This window comes from Cucurbita pepo, chromosome 1 (genome assembly GCF_057944985.1).
Source record: "Cucurbita pepo subsp. pepo isolate OVF chromosome 1, ASM5794498v1, whole genome shotgun sequence".
NCBI lineage: Eukaryota > Viridiplantae > Streptophyta > Magnoliopsida > Cucurbitales > Cucurbitaceae > Cucurbita > Cucurbita pepo.
This window is the reverse complement of record NC_141798.1, coordinates 566,350-587,623: the sequence shown is the minus strand read 5'-3', so window position 1 is coordinate 587,623 and position 21,274 is coordinate 566,350. Positions and strand designations below refer to the sequence as shown.

Here is a 21,274-nt window from a genome sequence, read left to right as displayed (position 1 = left end):
AAATGTGTTTATTTTGGATGCCTTAAGGTTTTGATAATGGGACCCACTACAAACAAAGGTTTCTTCCTGGGAAATGGGGGGACGTTAGAAAGAAGCTCACCCCACCCCAATTGGCTCGTTTGATTCATGAGTTTCTTTTGTCCTTTTCAAAAAGAAAAAATTATTATATTCACTTCGTTTGGTTCAAAAGGTCAAATTATTCATTTCTTTTCATGTTGTCTTCTATTTGTTTAATCATATGGTTAAGTATCTTGTTCTTTTTATAATAAATTTATTTTTGTTGGTTTCGATCTTTATTTATTGTACTACATAAATATAACAAATTTTCACGACATTTTTTTAATAACGTGGGGCTAAACGTGGATGCCCGTGTAAAACCAAAATGAACCAAAGCTAGAGTATGCAAACCGGTTTGGACGTTTAAAAAGGAGAAGAATTAAAATACATAACTATGGGGTAGGATTTCTCATACTTCATAGAGATATATCAAACGCGTCCAAGAACACGAACACGAACACAAACTAGAAAAACATTTGAAACCAATAACTACTGTAAAATTGCATCGAACCTGCAAATTGAAGGATTGAACAAGCCGAAATCTATCTGGATATAACTCATATCAGGTTGCTGACAACAAGTGAAGCCTAGGAAGACTCAAATGGGTTGGAAACTTGATGGTTTTCTCCAGTTCCCCTTCAGCATTAGTTCCTTGAAATAGAGGTCAACTCAACTTGTCCAACCAAGTCACCAACTCAACACAATCACCCACTTACATAATAGCAGTTTTGACCATAAGATTCAGTGAAGGCACGTCTTTGCTCAACTCAGTGTCTAGCCTAAGGCACTTCGACTTGAATGTGGTAAAATGCCTTTGCTTCATGACTGCCATATTAAGTGACAACCAAAGTGACACACTTCTCAAGTAATCAGACAAGAAAATGTATATCTCTACATCCATATGATTACGCTTATTTGCACAGCTATAAATTGTAATACCATGTGAATAAAGCTACATTGGTCCAAATATAAGCCTGAGTCAACCATTCTTGATGTTTCTCATTCTAACAGCGACAGTTAATAGATATCAATCAACCAACCTTGGCCAAGCCAGTTCCACAAATCAACACAAAACTTAGGGGGGCAAACAATGAATGCTCTCAACACTTGCAACACTTACATCCATGTTAACTTGGCACTTTGAGCATTACTTGTTACTCTATCAAATTATTCTCTCGAAATACTGACTCTAACAGAGCTCTTTTAATCAATATAACAAGTCACAACAATGTTCCTAAACTCTCAGACTACTCCACTTTGTGTTGCAAGTGATGAGACATGACAACTTACACTCATTCATGTACAATGCAATCCAATTCAAGCCAAGTAAGCTATTTAGGTGGGGCATTGTGAGATCCCACACCGGTTGAAGAGGGGAAACCTCTCCCTAACGCGTTTTAAAATCTTAAGAGGAAGCCTAGAAGGGAAAACCCAAAGAGGACAATAACGGTTAGCAATGAACTTGGGTTGTTAGAGTCAATGTGAAATGGGTAACCATGTGATTGTTCACAACAGGCAAATCCATCTCATTGAACTAAAACATGAGGTACTTCCAGGCTTCCTTTCTTTCCGGTATGTTGTTCTATATGCCCTAGTATTCTTTCATTTGTTCAATGGAAGTTAGAAAAAAAAGATAAAGGGACTACCAAATCTTGAGTGTGAAGATGTGAATTAAAGGGACTAGAAGGAGAGAAAACATAGGGGCCAATGTATACTGTTACCCTTTTCTTTCTCTCTTCATCATTTCCCTCTCCTTTACCATTACCCTTTCCATTCTCAAAACTCCCCTTCCATACAACTTGAAAGAAAGTGATGCTAAATGAAACGATAATCTGTACAAGATCCCTGAATAAATAATCTGGAGAGCAAGCAATTATGAATTTCACTAAATTCAAAGAAATCTAATCCAAAATCTCCTACAAAAGAAAATGAACATGAATGACAGTGTAACCCCTTCCCAGAAGCCCCCACAACCCAACCCCTGCAAATACACATATCATTTTGGTAATAATATCACGATGTGAAGCGCAGTACACAACCATATTCATCCAGCAACTACATAAAAAGAGCAGCATGAAAGGAAACAGTCCCATAACAACCGAATTATTGACATACTTTGAATTCCATTAGAAGATAACAAAATCTGGCATTAAACATAACCGTAATAGCAACATACATGATAATGGGGTTCTTCAGGCCTTAGATTAAGAGATGAGAGACTATGGTAAAAGAATTGCGTAATAATCGCCCTAAGTAATACCGACTCCAATTTATGATATTGTATATAGAACAAACTAAACAAAATTTGATCTATAAGCTTGCAGAATCTTCAGATACAATCTACATAAGAGAGAACAAACCCTAATCCAGTTCTTTCAGATCACAAGAAACACGATCTTCCCCGCAGCCAAAGAATTCAAATTGCAAAGAGTACAACAGGTAAGACTAACCCATGATTAAACTGCCATCCGGCGCCGATCAGGATCTGGCTATACACGAGCTGCAATTGCAGGACCTGCGGCTGAAGCAGCGGAGGCCGCGCCACCGAGAAATGATAGGAACCCTCCATTTGCAGGCTCTTGGTCATCAAGGAAAAGATCCTCTGGAAGCCTAAACGCACCGTGAATGCACACAATGGAAAATCCAATCATCGACGCCGATATCAGAAGCGATCCAACACTAGTGAGAAACACAACAATCACAGTCAGAACCCCCAACCCGACCAACGTCTCGAAATCGGAAAAAGTACGGCCGCGAATAACCAAAGGCTGATCGGAAGGACGGAAAATGTAGAGAAAACTCCAAGCCGCGAGGAGGGCAAGAAGAGTCAAGAGAGAGAACGGATGGGAGAGGAGAGAAAAGGCGAGAACAAGGGTCAAGAGAGTGATATAATTGACACGGAAATATGAAAAGTTCTTGCGGATCCGGGAATAGGCTTCGGATAGATTGAGGGGACGAGCCAAGGAGCTCCGATCGACGAGCTCCGACCAGGGGCGGCGTTGGGAGAAGCCTTGGCGGACGGAGGAAGTTAACCGAGAGAGAAATGCGCGGAAGGCCGGGGTGGCGATGGGCGGCTGAGATGGAGCTCCGGTGGCCGACTGATGGCCGGAAATCGGAAGTGTCGGTGGAGAAGCCATTGGTGGAGGAGAGTGAGATCTGGCGGTACGCTGCAAAATTAATACCGCTGGGTTTCAGAGAATTTATTTGTTCGTAGAAAAACCCAAAGGAATTGAGACCCTTCACGCGGTTGTCTATATATATATTTATATATATATATATAGGTGGGCAAGTTGCAACTTCGCCCTTAAAAAGAGTTTTTATTTTATTTTTACATCTTTAGAAGGGATCATGAGGTTCATATTTATAGTTTCGATCGCACTCATATTCATACGGTGCATCCATTCAATATATAGACATTGAAGTCTCGTTTGAATCTTAACCAATGTTAAACAACATTTTAAGAATCGAATAATACTGATACATTAAGCATCAAACAAAAATAGAATAGATTGTCATTGTCTAGCTTAAGCTGACCACATTGAAAAAGAAATTTCCAACCATGAACTTAAGTGATAGACTAAAAACCAAGAGACTAATCTCACGGGAGCGGTCATTGGCCTCCATGAACAAAGTTGACCCCTCGAGTGTCGACTGCAAGCTATGAAGTTGAGAGGCTAATAAAGAATTATTATTATTATTATTTTTTGTAAGTTTATAGTTAGCTTTTGAACAATAGAATAATTATATAATATAGATAAGAAGATATAGATGGAAAGAAGAAGGGAATAAAAGAGAAAATATAAATAATTATGACCTAAATTAAATGGGAATCTGTGGGGGTTGGGCAGAATAATGAAAGTATTCATTGTTATCCAAATCAAAAATAACAAAACATTATAAACAAATAAGACAACATTTATAGTAAAAATGTGTATAATTAAAGAGATATGGGATCCCATCATAAAGTTAAAAAATTGATCGCTAAAGTTAAAATATAATTAATTTCATGCAACAATTTAAATTTAATTTAATTTTTTTTATACTTATTTCTTCACAAATAATTAAAAACTTGGGAATTTAAATGCTACAAGTAGATAATTGAATTAATCTTAGAATACATTTGGTTAAAAAAAAAAAAAAAGTATATAAAATCTATAGTGTTTAGCAACCATTCAAAATGACATTTTAATTAATAAATAAATAAATAAATTAGAGAAATAAGTCACTTTTAGAGAAATACTTGAAATAATTTTTTGAAAAAAATATTTTTTAGTGTTTAACATGTAATCCGTACCAATTTTTTTATAGACCTCTCACATTGGTGACCATCAAAGCCCCTGCCGTTGCTACCGACAAGTTTGACGATCTCTGAAGAAAAAAAAAAAAATCTAGCAACCATCTTCCATGTCCACCTCCAGCTACAACCCTAATGACTACATTGACAACGACCTGTTAATCAACTGTTATAGCGTTTTAAATACAATATTTAACTTACTAGTTCATATTAATAGTGGTTTTCTTATGGTAATTTAATATTAATAGAAACATTTTAGATATTGCAAATCAAATAAATTTGTGTCTTAAAATAATTTTGAAAAAAAAATGTAACTAAGCCTACTAGTGTTTTCGTTAATTTATATAAATATTTATGAATAAAAAAATATTTGGATAAAACGAATGAACATTATTGAAGACAGAACATACAAGATAAAAGGCTTTTTTCAATATTTTATAAATATGGTAATTTCTCATTTTTCAAGATTCTTTGAAGTCTAAGGTGTTGTAGACCCCAGAAGGAATTAGATGCCTACTCATATAGACTTCTATTTTTTATTAAAAAAAAAAAAGAAAAAAAGTTAAATATGCATTCATAAACTTTCAAATATATGAATTTGGTATTTTTCAAATTTGGGTCTAAGAAATTTATGTTTTATAAGTTTTTCAACCAAATTATCTATCTAATATAGAACCTAAACCTTCATGTTTTATAGGTGTTTAAACTTTAAGGAGCGTTTAATAAGTTTTTAAACTATTAAGTATGTATCTAATGAGTTTTGTATTTTCAAATTATGGACCTATTAAACTTTAAATTATAAGTTTAAGATCTTGTTAGATACCTATTTCAATTTTGTCTAATATGAATTTTAACATTTTGAAGTTCAGAGAGGAATAACAGATACAAAACTGACAGTTAAGACACATACCTATTAGACACGTTTTAAAGTTCAGGGAGATAAGAGGTTATTAATAGATACCTCTATCAATATAATAAAGATACATATCCATATAATAAACAAATAAATAAAAGATGGGCTGTGGGTGAAGAGTTCTCCCTGATTAGAAGGTATCTGTCAATAACCTCTTCATTTGCACATCTATCCAACCTTATCAACTTCTTTTATATTTTCTCTCCTCATTCTTGATGCCAATGCTCGCAATAATCGCCTTTTTACCTAACTTTTCCTCCAAGAATCTTTACTTTGCTTTACTTCCCTTCATGAAAGAGTCTACAAATATGAGAGAGACAACATCCACATTTGTTCTTACAAGAGAGAAAAGGAGAGTTCAATCTTTTGTTAATTAACTTGTTGCATGCTCCCATGGCCTCTTGTAGCTTTCCTGATGTCTATTCCTGGATACAGACCCTTCCACCCCTTTCTCAATGGAAAACTACTTCCATTTCTACATCCATATGCACTTCAACCTCAAACAGCTCCTCTCTCAAAATTGTTGCTGCCAAAAACCTTCATTCCCCAACCATTACTCTCTCAATTATTGCAGATTTCAGCTTTCCAATCTCCCTGTGGACCTCAAAACCCTTGAAGACCAGCACCAATTCCTCAAATTTATTCGATGAAGAAACCATGTCCACTCTCTTGCTTAATTGTGTTCATGATGTTCTTTACTATGGCTCAAACCAAAGAAAGAATTCTAGCCATTACTCCCTCAAACTCGATATCACTTCCAGCTCAAGAGAAATCTTCAATCTCGCGTTTCTTACTCTCATATTCCTAATCTGCATCTATGAAGCTCCCACCGATCTCCGTTCAAATTGTCTTATGACTCTCAAGCATCATTTGGCAAATTCTACGTCGAGGCAGATATCCAAGGTGCTTATGAAACTGTTGGGGTCGAATCTAGAACAGCAATGGATGAGGTCGATGAACCTTGCAATCACCAACTGGGTATTGGAGCTCAAGGCCAACGGCCGTACTTTAAAAACACCCTCACCTTTGTACTCTTATTCATTTTCATCGCATGGGCTGTGGAAAGTTCAACTCTATTGCCCCATCATTGCAATGGACAACATTGAGAACTCCAGCAATCCTTCAACAGATGAAAGATTGCAATTTTCTTTAAATTATCACCAGCTTGAAGGGGTTCTGCAGTTCAATTACCAGCTTGTGGTTCGAGATAAGTGGATTGATATGAGGGTACACGTTGATAACATAAGGTACGTTGAGTTTTGAAGCTATTACTTCCTTACTGCTAAGAACTAATCCCTTCTCTCTCATTGGAATTACAACAAAAACAGAGGCAATTTCTACAGATGCAAAACTGATCTTTCAAGCTATTAGAAGTAGCTGGTGTTATGTCTTTGATAACTGAGTTTAAAAAGTCTATCGGATTCTTTCAGGTGCGACATCATCAGGCTTGTGAACGAGACTCTCTTGTCAGAACGTGGAGTTGGTGCATCAGAAAAACATTTTCCATCACGAATTTCACTGCAACTCACTCCAACTTCCCACACAAACATAATGAGTGTCTCAGTAAGCAAATCTTCAAATAACCCTAAAATTGAGGTTGGAACTGAAAGAACCTTTGAAGCTGGATTCGAACCCTCAACGCCTTACCCAGGCCTCAAATTATCAGTTGGGGAGACTGCAATGGTGAGCTTGAAGCCATGGAAATTTGAGCAGTTCGTCCATGGGAATGCTGCAACCCTTAACTGGTACCTTCACGACAGTTCGGATGGGAAAGAGGTGGCCTCCACCAAGCCATCAAAACTTGCACTCATAAACCCTAAAGCTTGGTTTCGGGACCGTTACTCGAGTGCTCACAGACCTTTTAACAAACAGGGAGGGGTCATATTCGCAGGCGACGAGTATGGAGAGAATGTGTGGTGGAAGATTGATGGAAAGGCAAGAGGGAAAACTATGGAGTGGGAGATTAGAGGCTGGATCTGGTTAACATATTGGCCAAACAAACATAAGACATTTTACACCGAAACCAAGAGGCTGGAATTCAAAGAGATTCTCCATCTTTCAATTCCTTAGCTCATAAGAAATCATTGGAAATGGATAGAGACTAATCGTCTGAGGTCTCTTTTCCACTTATTATCTTTCTAAGCAACAAACAAGGCAGATCTAGATTTTTATACATGCAAATAAAATTAAACTACACATTGGAATTTCTTCGTCAGTAAAAGTTTATGTAGCTTCATTGATAATTGTATCTAGTTAAGTACATTTTCACTTTAAACTTTTTAATTTATCTTTAATTTTTTTTTTCATATCAGACACAATTTCATTATTGTTACTATTATTATAAAATACCGAACTTTCAATGAGAAAAATGAAATAACAAGCATATACAAAAAAGAAGCCTACAAAAAGGGGTTCAAATTGAGGAAGACAAGGTCTATCAAATAGTTACAAAAAAAGAATCTTCAACTTTGAAATCCAAAAAAAAAAAAAAAAAAATCTAATCAGAGACCACACATCACTAAAAGATCCCCGAAACGATTCCATCAATGATTAAAAAAGAAAAAAAACTCTCCAACTGGATAATAGAGAAGAAAAGATGAAAGAAATGAAAGAAGGGGGAACGTTCACACCTAGAAATAGCCAAAAAAAAAATTATAGCTTAAAGAAAACGAACGCAGGTAAGCTCCTTATCTCTAAAAATTTTGTAATTTATTTCTTGCCTAGTGGGAAATAGAAAGCCTTGATGACGTGGAGCTCTAAAAGCTTTCGATTTCATCCAATGGAATATCAAACTCCTACAAGTGATAAAATTAGAATTACTATGCTTTCATAACTAATTTAGAAGATTACTCCATCACACCAAACACAACAAATACTTAAAATCAAAAGTAAAAAAATGTCCAAATTCAACCCTGAAAATACCCACTATAACCTATTAATGACTTCCTCTGATATATCTAACTTCAAGTGGGATCTACAGACGTATTCTAATAAAAAAGGATTTGCTTTATTTTAATTGATTTTGATAGTCTTTTATTAATATCTCCAGAAGTTGTGTTAAATGTTTTTATCGCTTTTATGAGGATTCTTTTTGGTGTTATAGGCTGCAGCCCCTAAATGCCTAATATTATATAGAGAATTGAACTCTTGATCAAAGATTGTTGGGTTTGTGTGAAGAGTTATCCTCAATTAAAAGGTGAAATGCCTATCATCTCTTTTCTATGCAGAACCATCCAATCTTATCGTGTTCTTTACCTTTTCTCTCTTCTTTCTTGATGCCAATGGATCACTTTTCCAGTTGACTTTTCCACGTTCTAGAAACTTTGCTTTACTAAAATTCCATTCATCAAAGAGTCTATAAATATAGAAGAAAATAACATCCTTACCCCTACAGAGAGGAAAAGGAGTTCAATCTTGCTAACTTACTGCATGGCTCCTTGTAGCTTTCCTGATGTTTATTCCTGGATACAGAACCTACCACCACTTTCTCAATGGAAAACAACTTCCATTTCTACATCCATATGCTCTTCAAGCTCAAGCAACTCCTCCCTCAATGTTGTTGCAGCCAAAAGCCTTCACTCCGCAACCATTACTTTATCGGTTATTGCAGATTTTAGCCTTCCTATCTCTCTTTGGAGTTCAGAACCCTTAAAGACCAGCACCAAATCCTCAAATTTATTAGATGACCAAGAAAGCATATCCAGTCTCTTGCTTAATTGCATTCGCGATGTTCTTCATTATGGCTCAGACCAGCAAAAGAATTTTAGCTTTGGTTTCCTCAAACTCAACATTACTTTCAACCCAAAAGAAATTTTCAATGTTACATTTCTTAACCTTCTATTCCTCATTTGCATTTATGAAGCTCCGACCGGTCTGCGTTTGGATTGTCTGACAACTCTCAAGTATCATTTAACCAATTTTCAGTCAAGACAGGCATCAAAGATGCTCATGAAACTGTTGGGGTCTAATATAGAAGAGCAATGGATGAGGTCCATAAACCTTGCAATCACCAACTGGATAGTCGAGCTCAAAGCCAACAGCTGCATGCTCAAAACACCCTCACCTTTGTTCTCTTATTCATTTTCAACACATGGATTGTGGAAAGTTCAACTCTATTGCCCTGTCATTGCAATGGATTGCATTGAGAACTCACGCAATCCTTCGACTGATGAAAGATTGCAACTCTCTCTAAATTATCACCAGCTAGAAGGGGTTCTGCAGTTTAATTACAAGGCTGAGGTTCGAGAAAAGTGGATTAATCTGAGAGTTCACGTTGACAACATAAGGTATGTTGAACTTCGAAGCTAACTTCTGTGCTGCTAAGAACGAATTTTTTCTCTCTCACACACTAGACGTAACGAAAAAGAAGGATAAATTCTTGCAAAATTGATTCCAAACTGATCTTTCAAGCTATTAGAAGTAATCGATGTTAAGGATTCTCACGCATCTTCCACAATTGAGTTTAAACTTCTTCTCTATTGCACTAAAAGTAACGACTAAGACAGAAAGGCAAATTCTTGAAAAAAAAAACGATTCCGAAACTGATCTATCATGCTGCTAGAAGTAATTAATAGTGAAGATTCTCACGTATCTTTGGCATTGGAGTTCAAAACGTACCTCGAATTTTTACAGGTGCAACATCATCCCGCTCGTGAACAACATGCTCTTGTCCAAACGAGGAGTCGGCGGATCAGAGAAGTATTTTCCATCACGGATCTCCTTGCAGCTCACTCCAACTCTACAAACAAACATAATGAGCGTCTCAGTAAGCAAATCATCAGACAACCCTATAATAGAAGTCGGAGCCGAGAAAACCCTAGAAGCCGGATTCGAACCCTCAAATCCTTACCCAGGCCTCAAATTAGCAGTCGGAGAGACCGTAACGGCAAGCTTGAAGCCATGGAAATTCGAGCAGTCCGTCTATGGCAACACCGGAATCCTGAACTGGTACCTCCACGACAGCTCCGATGGCAAAGAGGTGGCCTCGAGGAAGCCATCGAAACTTGCACTGATAAACCCTAGAGCTTGGTTCCGGGACCGGTACTCGAGCGCTTTCCGGCCATTCAACAGACAGGGAGGCGTCATATTCGCCGGAGATGAGTACGGAGAGAGTGTTTGGTGGAAGATCGACGGAACGGCGAGAAGGAAAACCTTGGAATGGGAGATCAGAGGTTGGATTTGGTTAACGTATTGGCCAAACAAACACAAGACGTTCTACACTGAAACCAGGAGACTGGAATTCAAGGAGATGCTTCATATTTCAATTCCTTAGCTTTGAAGAAGTCAATAGAAATGGAGGGAAAATTAAAAAGTTCGAAACAATTTGTTAGTTACCATGTCATGCTCACTTTCCCAAACCCTTAAATCAATCTATACTCGCTTTTACTTGTAAGTTGCTATCTATTTTCACATGAATAAAGTCCCTAATTTCGTAATTTTGAACCGTCCGCCTCCTCTTTAATGTAAGATCTCGATGTGAGGCTAAAGGCGATACGTAACGGGCCAAAACGGACAATATCTGCTAGAGGTGGGTTTGGGCTGTTACAAATGGTGTCAGAGCCAAACACGCGGCGGTGCGCCAACAAGGACGCTAGCCCCCAAGGGGGGTGGATTGTGAGATCTCATATTAGTTGGAGGGAGGAACAAATCATTCCTTATAAAGGTATGGAACCTTTCCCTTGTATATGCATTTTAAAACTGTGAAATTGACTGAGATACGTAACGGGTCAAAGTGCAGCTAAATTCCTCGGCTACTCTTAGGGTCGAACTTATCATTTGGAGAGTTCGACTCTTTACATCAGGGTTAGACACCTCTTCTTAGGTTTGAGACACCTCTTCTTAGGGTTGAACTCCTCCACTCGGGAGTTAAGAGCACTTTACATCAGGATTATACTCCTCTCATGGTTCGTCTCAGGTTGGCTTTATTCTATGTCTAAATTATCTCTAGTTACTCAGAGTCATGCTCGTTTTGTAAAATAAAAATTATATTCTATTATAGATAAAAAAAAATACATATGCACCCACTAGCGAACAATTTTTTTTTAATTTTTTTAATTTGACTACAACAATAATATATTATCGTTTCTATATATATATATATATATATATTATTATTATTATTTTTTGTCTTTTGTATTTTTTTTTATTATGAAATATTTTCAAGAATGGAAAAAATGAAAATGATCTAATTAATATAAATCAAACATAATATCATACTCAAAATTAATTTTCAGAAAATGCACACCTAATAATAAAATATTAAAAAATCTAACCATATGCTAAAATTTATTAACAAATTGTATAAATTTCATTACTTTAAAACCTCATCTGTTATGGCTAATTCTGGTTTGATTTGGATGGTTAGAAATCAACACTGAATTCCGAGTCGTTTCAGCGAATCGTAGCCATCCACGTGTCTTCCTTTACTCTCACTACAGCTGCAAAAAAGAAAATGAAAAAAAAAAAAAAAAAAAAAAAAAAAAAAGAGTCGTCAAGGTCTTGCGTGAGTGTTAAGAATTTTTCAGTCCAATTTATCAAACCATTTCATTACCTTAGATTCGCCATTGTTTAAGGCAGCAAAAAATGGGGAACGTTCTCAGGTTCCTCTGCGGTCACTTCTGCAATCCTAACGCTGCCGCCGACGCCGATTCCCTCGGTCCTCATGGCGTCTCGCCGGCCACCGTCGGCGTCTCGGCTCTGGCTCACGATCTCTTTGATTTCGAGATCACCTCGCAGGTATGTTCTCAATCTGAAGCTCATCTTGAGCTGCATTTCTGGTTGATTGAATTTTGAATCGGATTCTGTCTGGTGATCTAGTGAAGTTTGTTGTTCAAACGATCTATGCTTTGGTATTGATGATTTTGATTTGATGAATTTTTGAAAGGTTCCTCAAGGACTTAGTAAGCATGTGGTTTCGTCGAAGAAGGCACAGGCGAATTGGTAAAGTATTTCTGATTATTTGGTTACAGAGTGGAGATTTATGAAAGTAATTGTAGTTACAGAGTGGTGAGATTCTGATTGTTTGTGATGATCTGTGTGTGTGTGTGAAGGTATAGAAAACTGGCTGAAGCTTGGAGGTCGGAGAAACCACCTCCTAAAACGCCTGAAGAAGCATCCAGGCTTGTGATTCAGACACTCAAGAGACACCAGAAGAAAGATGTCGAGGTACAAATAGGAATTCTCTTGCTTGTTTTGTTGGATTGGTAAACTGGGAATCTCTGCAGGTTAAATAGTTCAGTTGATAAGAGTCAAAGTTCATTCTGTCAAATATGAGCATCTCTGATGATAATAAGGAAATGCGTTGTTCTTTCCATTTCGAATTCAAATTTTTAGGAGAGAGAAATCAGATCCATGGGGACTTAGCTAGATGGCTTGTGTAGAACAGTCCAAAATCCAGTGGGGTTGGATCTGATGAACCGAAATGGAAAACAGATTACTTTTTGAAAAGTGTCAAATTACTTTTTGAAAATAGTGTTTTCAAGAACGTTTATGTTTTTAAAAAATAGTTAAATGCTTCCTTTAAAAGCATTTAAGTACTTTCTTTTCATTTTTAAAACTTCTTAACCACTTTTGTTCTTGCAAAATCAAGCTATAAGTTAAAAAAAAATAATAATAATAAAAAAAAAATACAACAACAATTTTAGTCCTCCATTAGCATTTTAAAAGGAATGTCAAACACACTCAATCAAGTTCTTTGTTTTTATTTCTGTTGTTCAACAGGGATTATTGGCTTTCTATGGTCTACCTCTTCCTCATACTCTTGTCGAACTTTCTGCTCCGGCCCCAGTGCCTACATCGCTACCAGATGGAGTCAAGTTTGAGCTGCAGACATTGCCAGTAAGTGAGAAAGGATGCTTTTATGGGAAAGGACCAACCATTTTGTTGATAACAGGTGTGTTCTCATTTCTAAATGTTGAATTCATACCAGGTTGATGCAAAAGCTGTAGCAGATGGTGATACAGTGACAGTGTATGTGAGTACAGCACACCCTCGAGAGTCCTCTTGTATTCCAATTGAGGTTAGGAACGCAGCCATTCAAAGATCACAAGCTAGAAACGCCAAGAACTACGCAAAGGCTGATGCACTTCACAAGACAATAACTGATGCTGGTTACAGGTAAATTATATCTCTTCTCTACTGCATACATACACTTGGACTTTTTCAATAAGTTATTGGGATTTGATGCCTGTTTCTTCTCCCTCAAAAGGGTGCTTACTGTTCAGAATGAGGAGATTCTTGCAAGAAAATACAGGATTCGTCTCAGGTAATTAAAATTAGCACCGTGTGATTTGATTCTTGAACTTTCAGTTTTTTTGTTTTTCATTTTGATGTATACTTTTTCAAATCGTTTGTCTATTTTGATTCATGTAATTTCAAAATGTCTACTTTAATTTTTGTACTATTAAAAAGTTCACTTATTTATATTTTCTCTTTTTTTTTTTTTTCATTGCAATTTCACAGCAACATCATTCCGAATTTACTAAAGATACTCTCGTAACTTTTATTAAATGATGATCATTGTGCATGGAATCATTTTGCAAATAGACTAAAGATTCATTTTTCAAGGGCACCAAATCGAAATACGATTTTAACCTGAATAAAAATAGTGATTGTTCCACACTTGAACGATTTCCAGACTCCATTGACCCTTAGGCTTAGTTGAATTTTGATGATGCAGAGGAATAGATGCACCAGAAAGCGCAATGCCTTATGGGAAAGAGGCAAAAGAAGAGCTGAGAAAGCTTGTTGAAGGCAAGTGTTTGAGAGTACTTGTGTACGGAGAAGATCGGTATAACCGATGTGTGGGTGACCTGTATTGTAATGGAAAATTTATTCAGGTAACACTAATTACACTATTTCCACTTTCCACGATGGATCATATGGCTTCATGTTTCTGGTTATGTAAGAATACGTTTTTGGTTCTCTCTACAGGAAGCAATGCTGAAAAAGGGCTTTGCGTGGCATTACACTGCCTATGACAAACGAGCAGAGCTGGCAAAGGTGCGTTACATTTTGATTTCATTCGTTAAACTTATATCCCATAAACTAAAAGTAACACTTTTGATCCTTGAGATTTAAATTAAACTTCTGTTTGGTCCCTAAAGTTTGAACTAGATTTGTAATTAGTTCTGAAATTTGAAATGCTAACGTGATAGTTAAATATACTTAACTTGCCTTTGCCTTTGATGTATGTATGTTTTAAATGAATTAAATATATATTATGTTTTATAAACGTACCAATTATAAATCAATTTCACATCCACCTCAACATTTAGGAAAAAAGAACTACAATTCAGACAGATATTGTCACATTCAAGTTTACAAACAGTTTTAACAGAGGGAAAGTGTTACGTGTATGCTACTTTACATGATCACTTTACTCGATTCTAAATTTCTAATGGATTCTAATTCATGATTCATAACAGTGGGAGAATGAAGCTCGAGCTAAAAGGATAGGGTTTTGGGCTTCTAGAAACCCAGAGCAGCCATGGGAATGGAGAAAGGGAAAGCGTGAAGGGAAATAGTAGCCGCACCGGCTGCCCTGCTACAATACAAAGCCTTTAATTTATACACAATTTATTTCAAGTCTCTACCAAGAAGAAGAGGAAGGGGACCCAAAACCAACCCGAACAAGGTTTCTTCTGTCTTTAGTATTTATCAACATCTTCAACATTGCTTGTAAATTTGTAACAGAAAATTTGACAAGAAATAGATTATTGTTATACTTTGTAAGACCATATCATTCACTTTTAAAGTTTAATCAGCCAGTACAGCATGAGCATGAGGGAAGGTAGAATACAATAGATAACCATAAGCTTTACATGCTCATACAGAGAAAAGACACCCCATTTTGACTGTGAACTTGGCAGTGAACGGATTACTAACTGCAAAATGAATGACATAAATTAGGAAACAATATGAAATATGAAAAAACTTATTTATAGCTTATCCCAAATTACAATTATGTTATTACACATAACTATCTTCTGAAGAATCTCCTAATTAGAGTAGAAATGGTCTCTCTTTGCAGCCTTAAGATAAGTTGCTAGCAATTTTCTTATAGAAAAAAAAACACGGGGCTCGGGCACCCTACCGTAGTTACTAATATCAGCTCCGACAAATACTTGTCCAAGTAAGTCCGTTAATACACGTCTACAAGTAAGCCCGTTAATACACGTCTACAAGTAAGCCCGTTAATACACGTCTACAAGTAAGCCCGTTAATACACGTCTATCTTATAAACTATATGGCAAAATATCAGCACAAAAATGGAATAAATTTAAAAGGTCAGGTACTAATATGGGATTTCAACCAAAAATGTTATAGTCCATCTAAGATCCGAACTATGCTTAAATAGGTATAATAGACCAAAAACATAAAAACTACATACAAATGAAAGAGATCAATCTCAGCAGACTGAGAAACACAAAACTTATTGTATTTTATACTAAATTACACAAATGTGAATTAGAACCATATAAAGAGTCCAACTCTATTCCATAAAGGATAGAATTCAGAACAACTTACTTGGATTAGTGAAGTTGAGAAAAGGATCGTCTGATGTCATCTCGTTTGACTCTCCTATCGCTTGATTCCGAATCGGTGGCTAAGTAAGCTAAAGAACAACAAAAAGTTTGGAAAACTTAGGAAGCAATTCGAAAAGATTACTATCTCAACTGACTACGCGGAGGACTGGAATACCTGGATGTCTATCGCTTGCTTTCCAAACTGATGCCTGATATTTCGAAGCTCGATTGATCCAAGCAAGCCCCTTAATTCAGAAACCCAACATCCATTTAAACATTAGAATGATATTACTTTTTCCTCTAGAGAAATTTAATTTATATATTCAAAAGGGATTCTGAAAATCAGGACACTATATGAACTGTTGTGGGAAAAAGTAAAGAAAAAATCACCACAAAAAGAAGTGTTGTGGCAGTCAGGCAAGTATGCCCCCATCGTCTAGTAGTTCAAGACATCTCTCTTTCAAGGAGGCAACAAGGATTCGATGTCTAATTCAAGGAGGCAACAAAGATTCGACTTCCCCTGGGGTAGGGTACTACAAAAGGAAGTTGATCATAAAAACGACTCTAGTTATATTTTGGTTCAACAATATGTGGGTGTGGGGATTTAAACCGCTAACTCATAGGTGAATAATATATGCCTTAACTAGTTGAGGTACGCCGGCAAAATGACTCTAGTTATAAAGAATAAGAGGCAAAACCTTTAGAGTCAAACACCTTGAAAGGCTTATTGTTTCTCCCAAGCCAAAAATTACGTAATAGCAAAGAACAATGCCCATTAAAGAGCCTCCCCCAATCTCGATTCAATATCGAACAATACAACCTATAGAATAATCTCAGCAGCTCTTAAAATACACCCCCACTAATTCAATGGAATTCTTGAATGAACTTAATCCAGTAAGAACCTACATTCTCTTAACCAACAGATTAACCGAAATATAATCACAATCCTTCAAGGTTCCTCTCAAATCACACAAAAATCGTCTCTAATTCCCCAAATCCATTCATCCGCAAGAAATCAACACGAATACTCAAAATGTAGAAATCAAAACGAAAAGCAAACCTTCCGAGTGTCCTTGGGAACTCCATAGCCAGAGCAGAACATCTGCCCTACCAAGACCTGCATTGCCGTATCGCCGGCGTTTGCCTCCTTGAGCGTGTCCTGGAACCACCGTTTGGCGCAGTCCGACACCACATCGGCCAATGGAATTCGATTCTTCACCTCCATATTCTTCTTCGGCTGCGCCGGTTCCGAGATGACTCGGACGGAATCGGAGATCGGAGTTTCAGGCGGCGAAACTCGGATCTTGGGCTTCTGCCTCGCCGTGGGTGATTGGGGCTTTTTGGAGGAGACGACGACCTTGGCGAATTGTTGAAGGCGAGACGCCAATGGAAGCGATTTTGCCATCAAACAAAGGATTGTTGAGCCGATGGGATTGTGAACCGCCGCTTTTGGCCTCTCCAAATCGCAGGCTTGCTCATGGATTTACAAAAACATTTCATTTGAGAGGAAAGCATTACCAGCTTCCTTTTCCTTTTCCACCTTTTTCATTTAACCTCTAAATTCTTTTAAAATATTAATTTCAGTAATTTTATTCAATTTATTATTATTATTATCATATTTTTATTTACTTCACTATTTAACTTTTGTATTATAGTTAATTATTAAATTTGATGAGTATACTAATTACAATTAATATTTTTTGTATATAATTTTATTAAAAATATTTATTTTAAAAAAATTATTAATAGGGATGGCTAAACAAACTTACAACCTATTTAATGCATATTATTTATACTATATTTATTAGTAAATGAAAATAAAATAAAATTAAAGGTAGATTTAGTATTTTATTAATAAATTATTTCATTTATATAATTTTTTCCATTATATACAAATATAAGTTCACTTAATATTTACTATTAAAATTTATATAATTTTATTAAAATCGTTTATTAATTTCAACTACCTCAAATTTAAGATAAATAATAAATTAGTTAAAATTATTTTGAGAAGGTATAAAGCATTTTGGTAAATTAGTATTAATCAATGTGATTTAATTATGGTAACCAAATTATTAGGGGGAATAATTGTATGAGAAAAAGTATTAACAAATTTTAATTTCAATTAAAAATAATAATAAATATATTAAAATAATAATAAAGTATTAACAAAGCATCTATCCATCATCTTGGCCTCATACATCTCCCTCTCTCTCTTTCTTTTTAATATTAATTTAGTTTAAATATTTTTTTTTTGTTTTTATTTAAAATTTAAAATATATTAAAGAAAAAAAAACTATTAATCATTTTTGCAAATGGCAAGCATCTGTCTATCATCTCGGCTTCGTACATCTCTCTCTCTTTAAATATTATTTGGTTTTTGTTTAAATGTTATATTTTTTTAAATATATTTTAAAAATTAAATTAATAAAAATACTATTTAATTTTAAAAGTTTTAATAATAGATTAAACTTTTTTTTAGATGAAACTGAATATATTTTTTTAAAGTTTTAAAAAATAACTCCTTAGAATATAATAGCCACACCCTACGTCGCAGGAGATTTGACATATTTGCCCTCCCCCTCCGTCTTCTTCTTTTCCTTCTCTTTCGGCGTTTTTCTCTCCGGTTCATCATCGACTCCTCGCCGGGATGTCGCCGGAATACGTACCTCTACTGCCGGCGTCGAGGTCCTCTCCGAGAACTGCGTCGGTCTCTGGCGCCGTGTTCAATGTCTCGACCAGCATAATTGGCGCTGGAATCATGTCGATTCCCTTCGCTCTTAAGATCCTCGGCATTATCCCCGCCCTCCTCCTGATCGCGTTTGTCGCTTTCTTGACAGACATTTCTGTGGAGATTTTGGTCAGATTCACTCATTCTGGCGACTCGACGACGTACGCCGGCGTGATGAAGGAGTCGTTCGGCCCGATTGGTTCGATTGCTACTCAAGTTTGTGTCATGATTACCAATCTCGGTGGCTTGATTATATACCAGATTATAATAGGTTTGTTTTATCGGACACTGGAGTTCTCAATCGCTCGTTGATTTCACTTGTTTTCTAGGCAGAAATTAGTGCACGAATTAGAAATTCTTCATTATGTTCGATTGGCGTAGCAATCATGAGCCATGGAATTTAGGGAAATGATTCGTGAATCGCTAATCGTTTTCGATTCTCTCATTTTTCTTTGATTTTGAGATTAATTTTTCCGATTGATTCTCCTAATCAATTAATCTCTGTTTTTGCTCTGTGGAATTTCCAGGGGACGTGTTATCCGGAAATAAGGAAGGGGAAAAAATGCATTCAGGAGTATTGCAAGAATGGTTCGGTGATCAATGGTGGAACGCGAGAGAGTTCTCGATCCTTTTCACCGCCGTCTTAATTCTGCTTCCTCTGGTTCTTTTCCGACGAGTCGGTCAGTAGCCGGAAACTATCGAATCAATTAAACTGATGATATTATGATTGTTTTAATGGCGATCGTTTTGGATTCTGCGATGTGTTTCAGATTCTCTGAGATTCAGTTCGTTCATATCCGTTGTTCTGGCCGTCGTTTTTGTCGGAATAAGCTCTGTAATGGCGATCATGGCGATCGTTCATGGCAAAACGAAGAGCGCCAGATTGATACCGAAGCTGGACAAGGACACCTCCGTCTTCGACCTTTTCACAGCTGTACCAGTTATCGTCACAGCCTTCACTTTCCATTTCAATGGTACGCAATAGCATCCAACCTTACTCCTTTACTGGTCGGTTTGGGTTCGGTTCGGTTTTGCATTGAACCGAACCGACATAGAGTAGGCCGGGATAATTTGTCCTTATATTTTATATTATATATTTATTTATTTCGTAAATAAATTAATATATTTTTTAAAAGTTTAAAAATACTCTATTTTATTGAAATTTGAGGGTTTAAAAATTATATTTATTATTATATTATTTTTTTGTAAAATATTATTAAATTTATTAGAATGTTATACCTTTTTAATAAAAATTAATCATTAAAAATTTTATTTAAAAAATATAAAAATTAGATAATTTTCGAAAAATTCTTACCTCAATTTCCATAAAAATAAACGGAGAATTTCGTTAGGGATAGACATATACTCACAAGGATTAAAATATTATTTTGATGCTTATGATAAAATCAGTGAGTATATTGTAAAATATTAATATCTTGATGAATATTTATAAAAAATATTAAAGATACCGATTAATCTTTAATGTTCGTGGGTCGAACCAATTGGTCGACTTTTGTCTTTGAATTAGTATCATTAGTTTTGCTGGTTTTAATTCGTTACCTCATTTAAAAAGAAATAGTGAGAATTGTTTTACTAGTTTTGATTTTTTATTTTTTTAGTTGAGAATATCACTGAAAAATATCTATAATTTTTTAGGTTCCATATTCATTTATTGATTTGTTCGGCCTATTAATCAATATTTCGATTGGTATTAAATATAATTTTTAGAAGAACAAAGTTGATTGATAATTAATGGATCTTCTTTTCTCTCGACAATCATACAGTTCATCCAATAAGTTCTGAGCTTGCAAAGCCATCAAATATGATCATTGCTGTTCGAATCGCGCTTCTTCTCTGCGCGGTTATCTACTTTGCGATCGGAATTTTTGGGTACTTACTGTTTGGAGAGTCGTTAATGTCAGACATTTTGATGAACTTTGATGAGAGTGGTGATGCAGGCGGGGCTGTGTTGAATGATGTGGTGAGATTAAGCTATGCAGTTCATCTGATGCTGGTCTTCCCCTTGCAAAACTTCCCACTGAGGTTGAATATAAATGAATTTCTGTTCCCAAAGAAGGCTCCGTTGGGCACAGATAGAACAAGGTTTGTAGCCATTACAATGCCTTTGTTGGTGTTCTCCTCCTTGGCTGCAATTGCATTCCCAAACATATGGTATATCTTTCAGTTCATGGGCTCCACTTCAGCTACTTGCCTTGCCTTCATCTTCCCCGGCGCCATCGCCCTCAGGTACTTCCTTAAACTGAAAATAATCTCAGCCGAGTTGAATATATATTCTGAGTGTTCTTTTTATGAACTTATACATGTCAACATAAGAACATTAAGCTTTTGACTTAATTTTTAACTCAAATTTGTTTGGGCGTGCAGGGATGTGAATGGAATATCAACAAAAAAGGATAAGGTAGTTGCTACAGTAATGATAATTCTAGCAGTAACAACGAGCATTATTGCCATTTCTATAAACATAAATACTTCATTGAAAAGTGAGAATTCGTTACCATGAATCTTTTTTTTTTTTTTTTTTTTTTTTTTTTTTTTTTTTGGAGATTATGATTTGTTGTAGAGTTTGTAAGTATCTTTCTTTCTTCTTCTTTCATGTTCTAAGTTAAATTTTGTACGTTCGATGATGCATAATCGAATTGTGAGTGAATTTTTGCATAATTGAATTGTGAGCAAAAGAGAAAAAAACATTCTCACACACTTGTATTTGGAAATGAGATCCAAAATTGCAAACG

The 21,274-nt window shown here is 35.9% G+C and overlaps 6 protein-coding genes and 1 long non-coding RNA gene across 9 annotated transcripts; 4 read left to right on the top strand and 3 right to left on the bottom strand.

Moving 5' to 3' along the window:
- Window positions 1-314: 314 nt before the first annotated feature.
- LOC111777987 (PRA1 family protein B3) lies at window positions 315-3,311 on the bottom strand. Its single transcript, XM_023657644.2, has 2 exons — window positions 2,508-3,311; window positions 315-882 (listed from the first exon to the last, which is right to left on the bottom strand). The coding sequence occupies exon 1, from the start codon at window positions 3,192-3,194 to the stop codon at window positions 2,547-2,549; it is 648 nt and encodes a 215-aa protein (XP_023513412.1). The 5' UTR covers window positions 3,195-3,311; the 3' UTR covers window positions 315-882; window positions 2,508-2,546.
- Window positions 3,312-5,587: 2,276 nt separating this feature from the next.
- Window positions 5,588-7,570, top strand: LOC111804061 (uncharacterized). Its single transcript, XM_023688746.2, has 2 exons — window positions 5,588-6,511; window positions 6,695-7,570. Exons 1-2 carry the CDS (start codon window positions 5,658-5,660, stop codon window positions 7,332-7,334), a joined length of 1,494 nt encoding a protein of 497 aa, XP_023544514.2. The 5' UTR covers window positions 5,588-5,657; the 3' UTR covers window positions 7,335-7,570.
- Window positions 7,571-8,676: 1,106 nt separating this feature from the next.
- On the top strand, window positions 8,677-10,699 carry LOC111804047 (uncharacterized). Its single transcript, XM_023688720.2, has 2 exons — window positions 8,677-9,550; window positions 9,897-10,699. The coding sequence occupies exons 1-2, from the start codon at window positions 8,694-8,696 to the stop codon at window positions 10,534-10,536; spliced, it is 1,497 nt and encodes a 498-aa protein (XP_023544488.2). The 5' UTR covers window positions 8,677-8,693; the 3' UTR covers window positions 10,537-10,699.
- Window positions 10,700-11,538: 839 nt separating this feature from the next.
- On the bottom strand, window positions 11,539-12,186 carry LOC147793753 (uncharacterized). The gene is made up of 2 exons (XR_015423184.1): window positions 11,815-12,186; window positions 11,539-11,701 (listed from the first exon to the last, which is right to left on the bottom strand). It is a non-coding gene; the product is annotated as an uncharacterized LOC147793753 (long non-coding RNA).
- LOC111810230 (staphylococcal-like nuclease CAN2) lies at window positions 11,762-15,001 on the top strand. Its single transcript, XM_023696877.2, has 9 exons — window positions 11,762-11,999; window positions 12,148-12,203; window positions 12,314-12,428; window positions 12,984-13,100; window positions 13,192-13,379; window positions 13,471-13,527; window positions 13,942-14,101; window positions 14,196-14,264; window positions 14,690-15,001. The coding sequence occupies exons 1-9, from the start codon at window positions 11,847-11,849 to the stop codon at window positions 14,786-14,788; spliced, it is 1,014 nt and encodes a 337-aa protein (XP_023552645.2). The 5' UTR covers window positions 11,762-11,846; the 3' UTR covers window positions 14,789-15,001.
- LOC111810237 (uncharacterized) lies at window positions 14,962-17,332 on the bottom strand. 2 transcript variants are annotated; one of them, XR_015423169.1, is made up of 5 exons: window positions 16,851-17,332; window positions 15,966-16,035; window positions 15,791-15,879; window positions 15,358-15,401; window positions 14,962-15,148 (listed from the first exon to the last, which is right to left on the bottom strand). XR_015423169.1 is itself a non-coding variant. In XM_023696889.2 (4 exons), the coding sequence occupies exons 1-3, from the start codon at window positions 17,193-17,195 to the stop codon at window positions 15,797-15,799; spliced, it is 498 nt and encodes a 165-aa protein (XP_023552657.1). In that variant the 5' UTR covers window positions 17,196-17,331; the 3' UTR covers window positions 14,962-15,148; window positions 15,792-15,796. The 2 variants fall into 2 exon arrangements, 1 of the variants encoding a protein (XP_023552657.1); XM_023696889.2 differs by lacking the exon at window positions 15,358-15,401 and having other exon boundaries at window positions 15,792-15,879; window positions 16,851-17,331.
- A 1,093-nt stretch (window positions 17,333-18,425) lies between these two features.
- LOC111809547 (Transmembrane amino acid transporter family protein) lies at window positions 18,426-21,187 on the top strand. Of its 2 annotated transcripts, XM_087129006.1 has the most exons (6): window positions 18,426-18,792; window positions 19,049-19,201; window positions 19,292-19,495; window positions 20,306-20,624; window positions 20,707-20,768; window positions 20,907-21,045. In XM_087129006.1, exons 1-6 carry the CDS (start codon window positions 18,441-18,443, stop codon window positions 20,912-20,914), a joined length of 1,098 nt encoding a protein of 365 aa, XP_086985132.1. In that variant the 5' UTR covers window positions 18,426-18,440; the 3' UTR covers window positions 20,915-21,045. The 2 variants fall into 2 exon arrangements, with proteins under 2 accessions (XP_086985132.1, XP_023551708.2); XM_023695940.2 differs by having other exon boundaries at window positions 20,306-20,768; window positions 20,907-21,187.
- The last annotated feature ends 87 nt before the right edge of the window (window positions 21,188-21,274 follow it).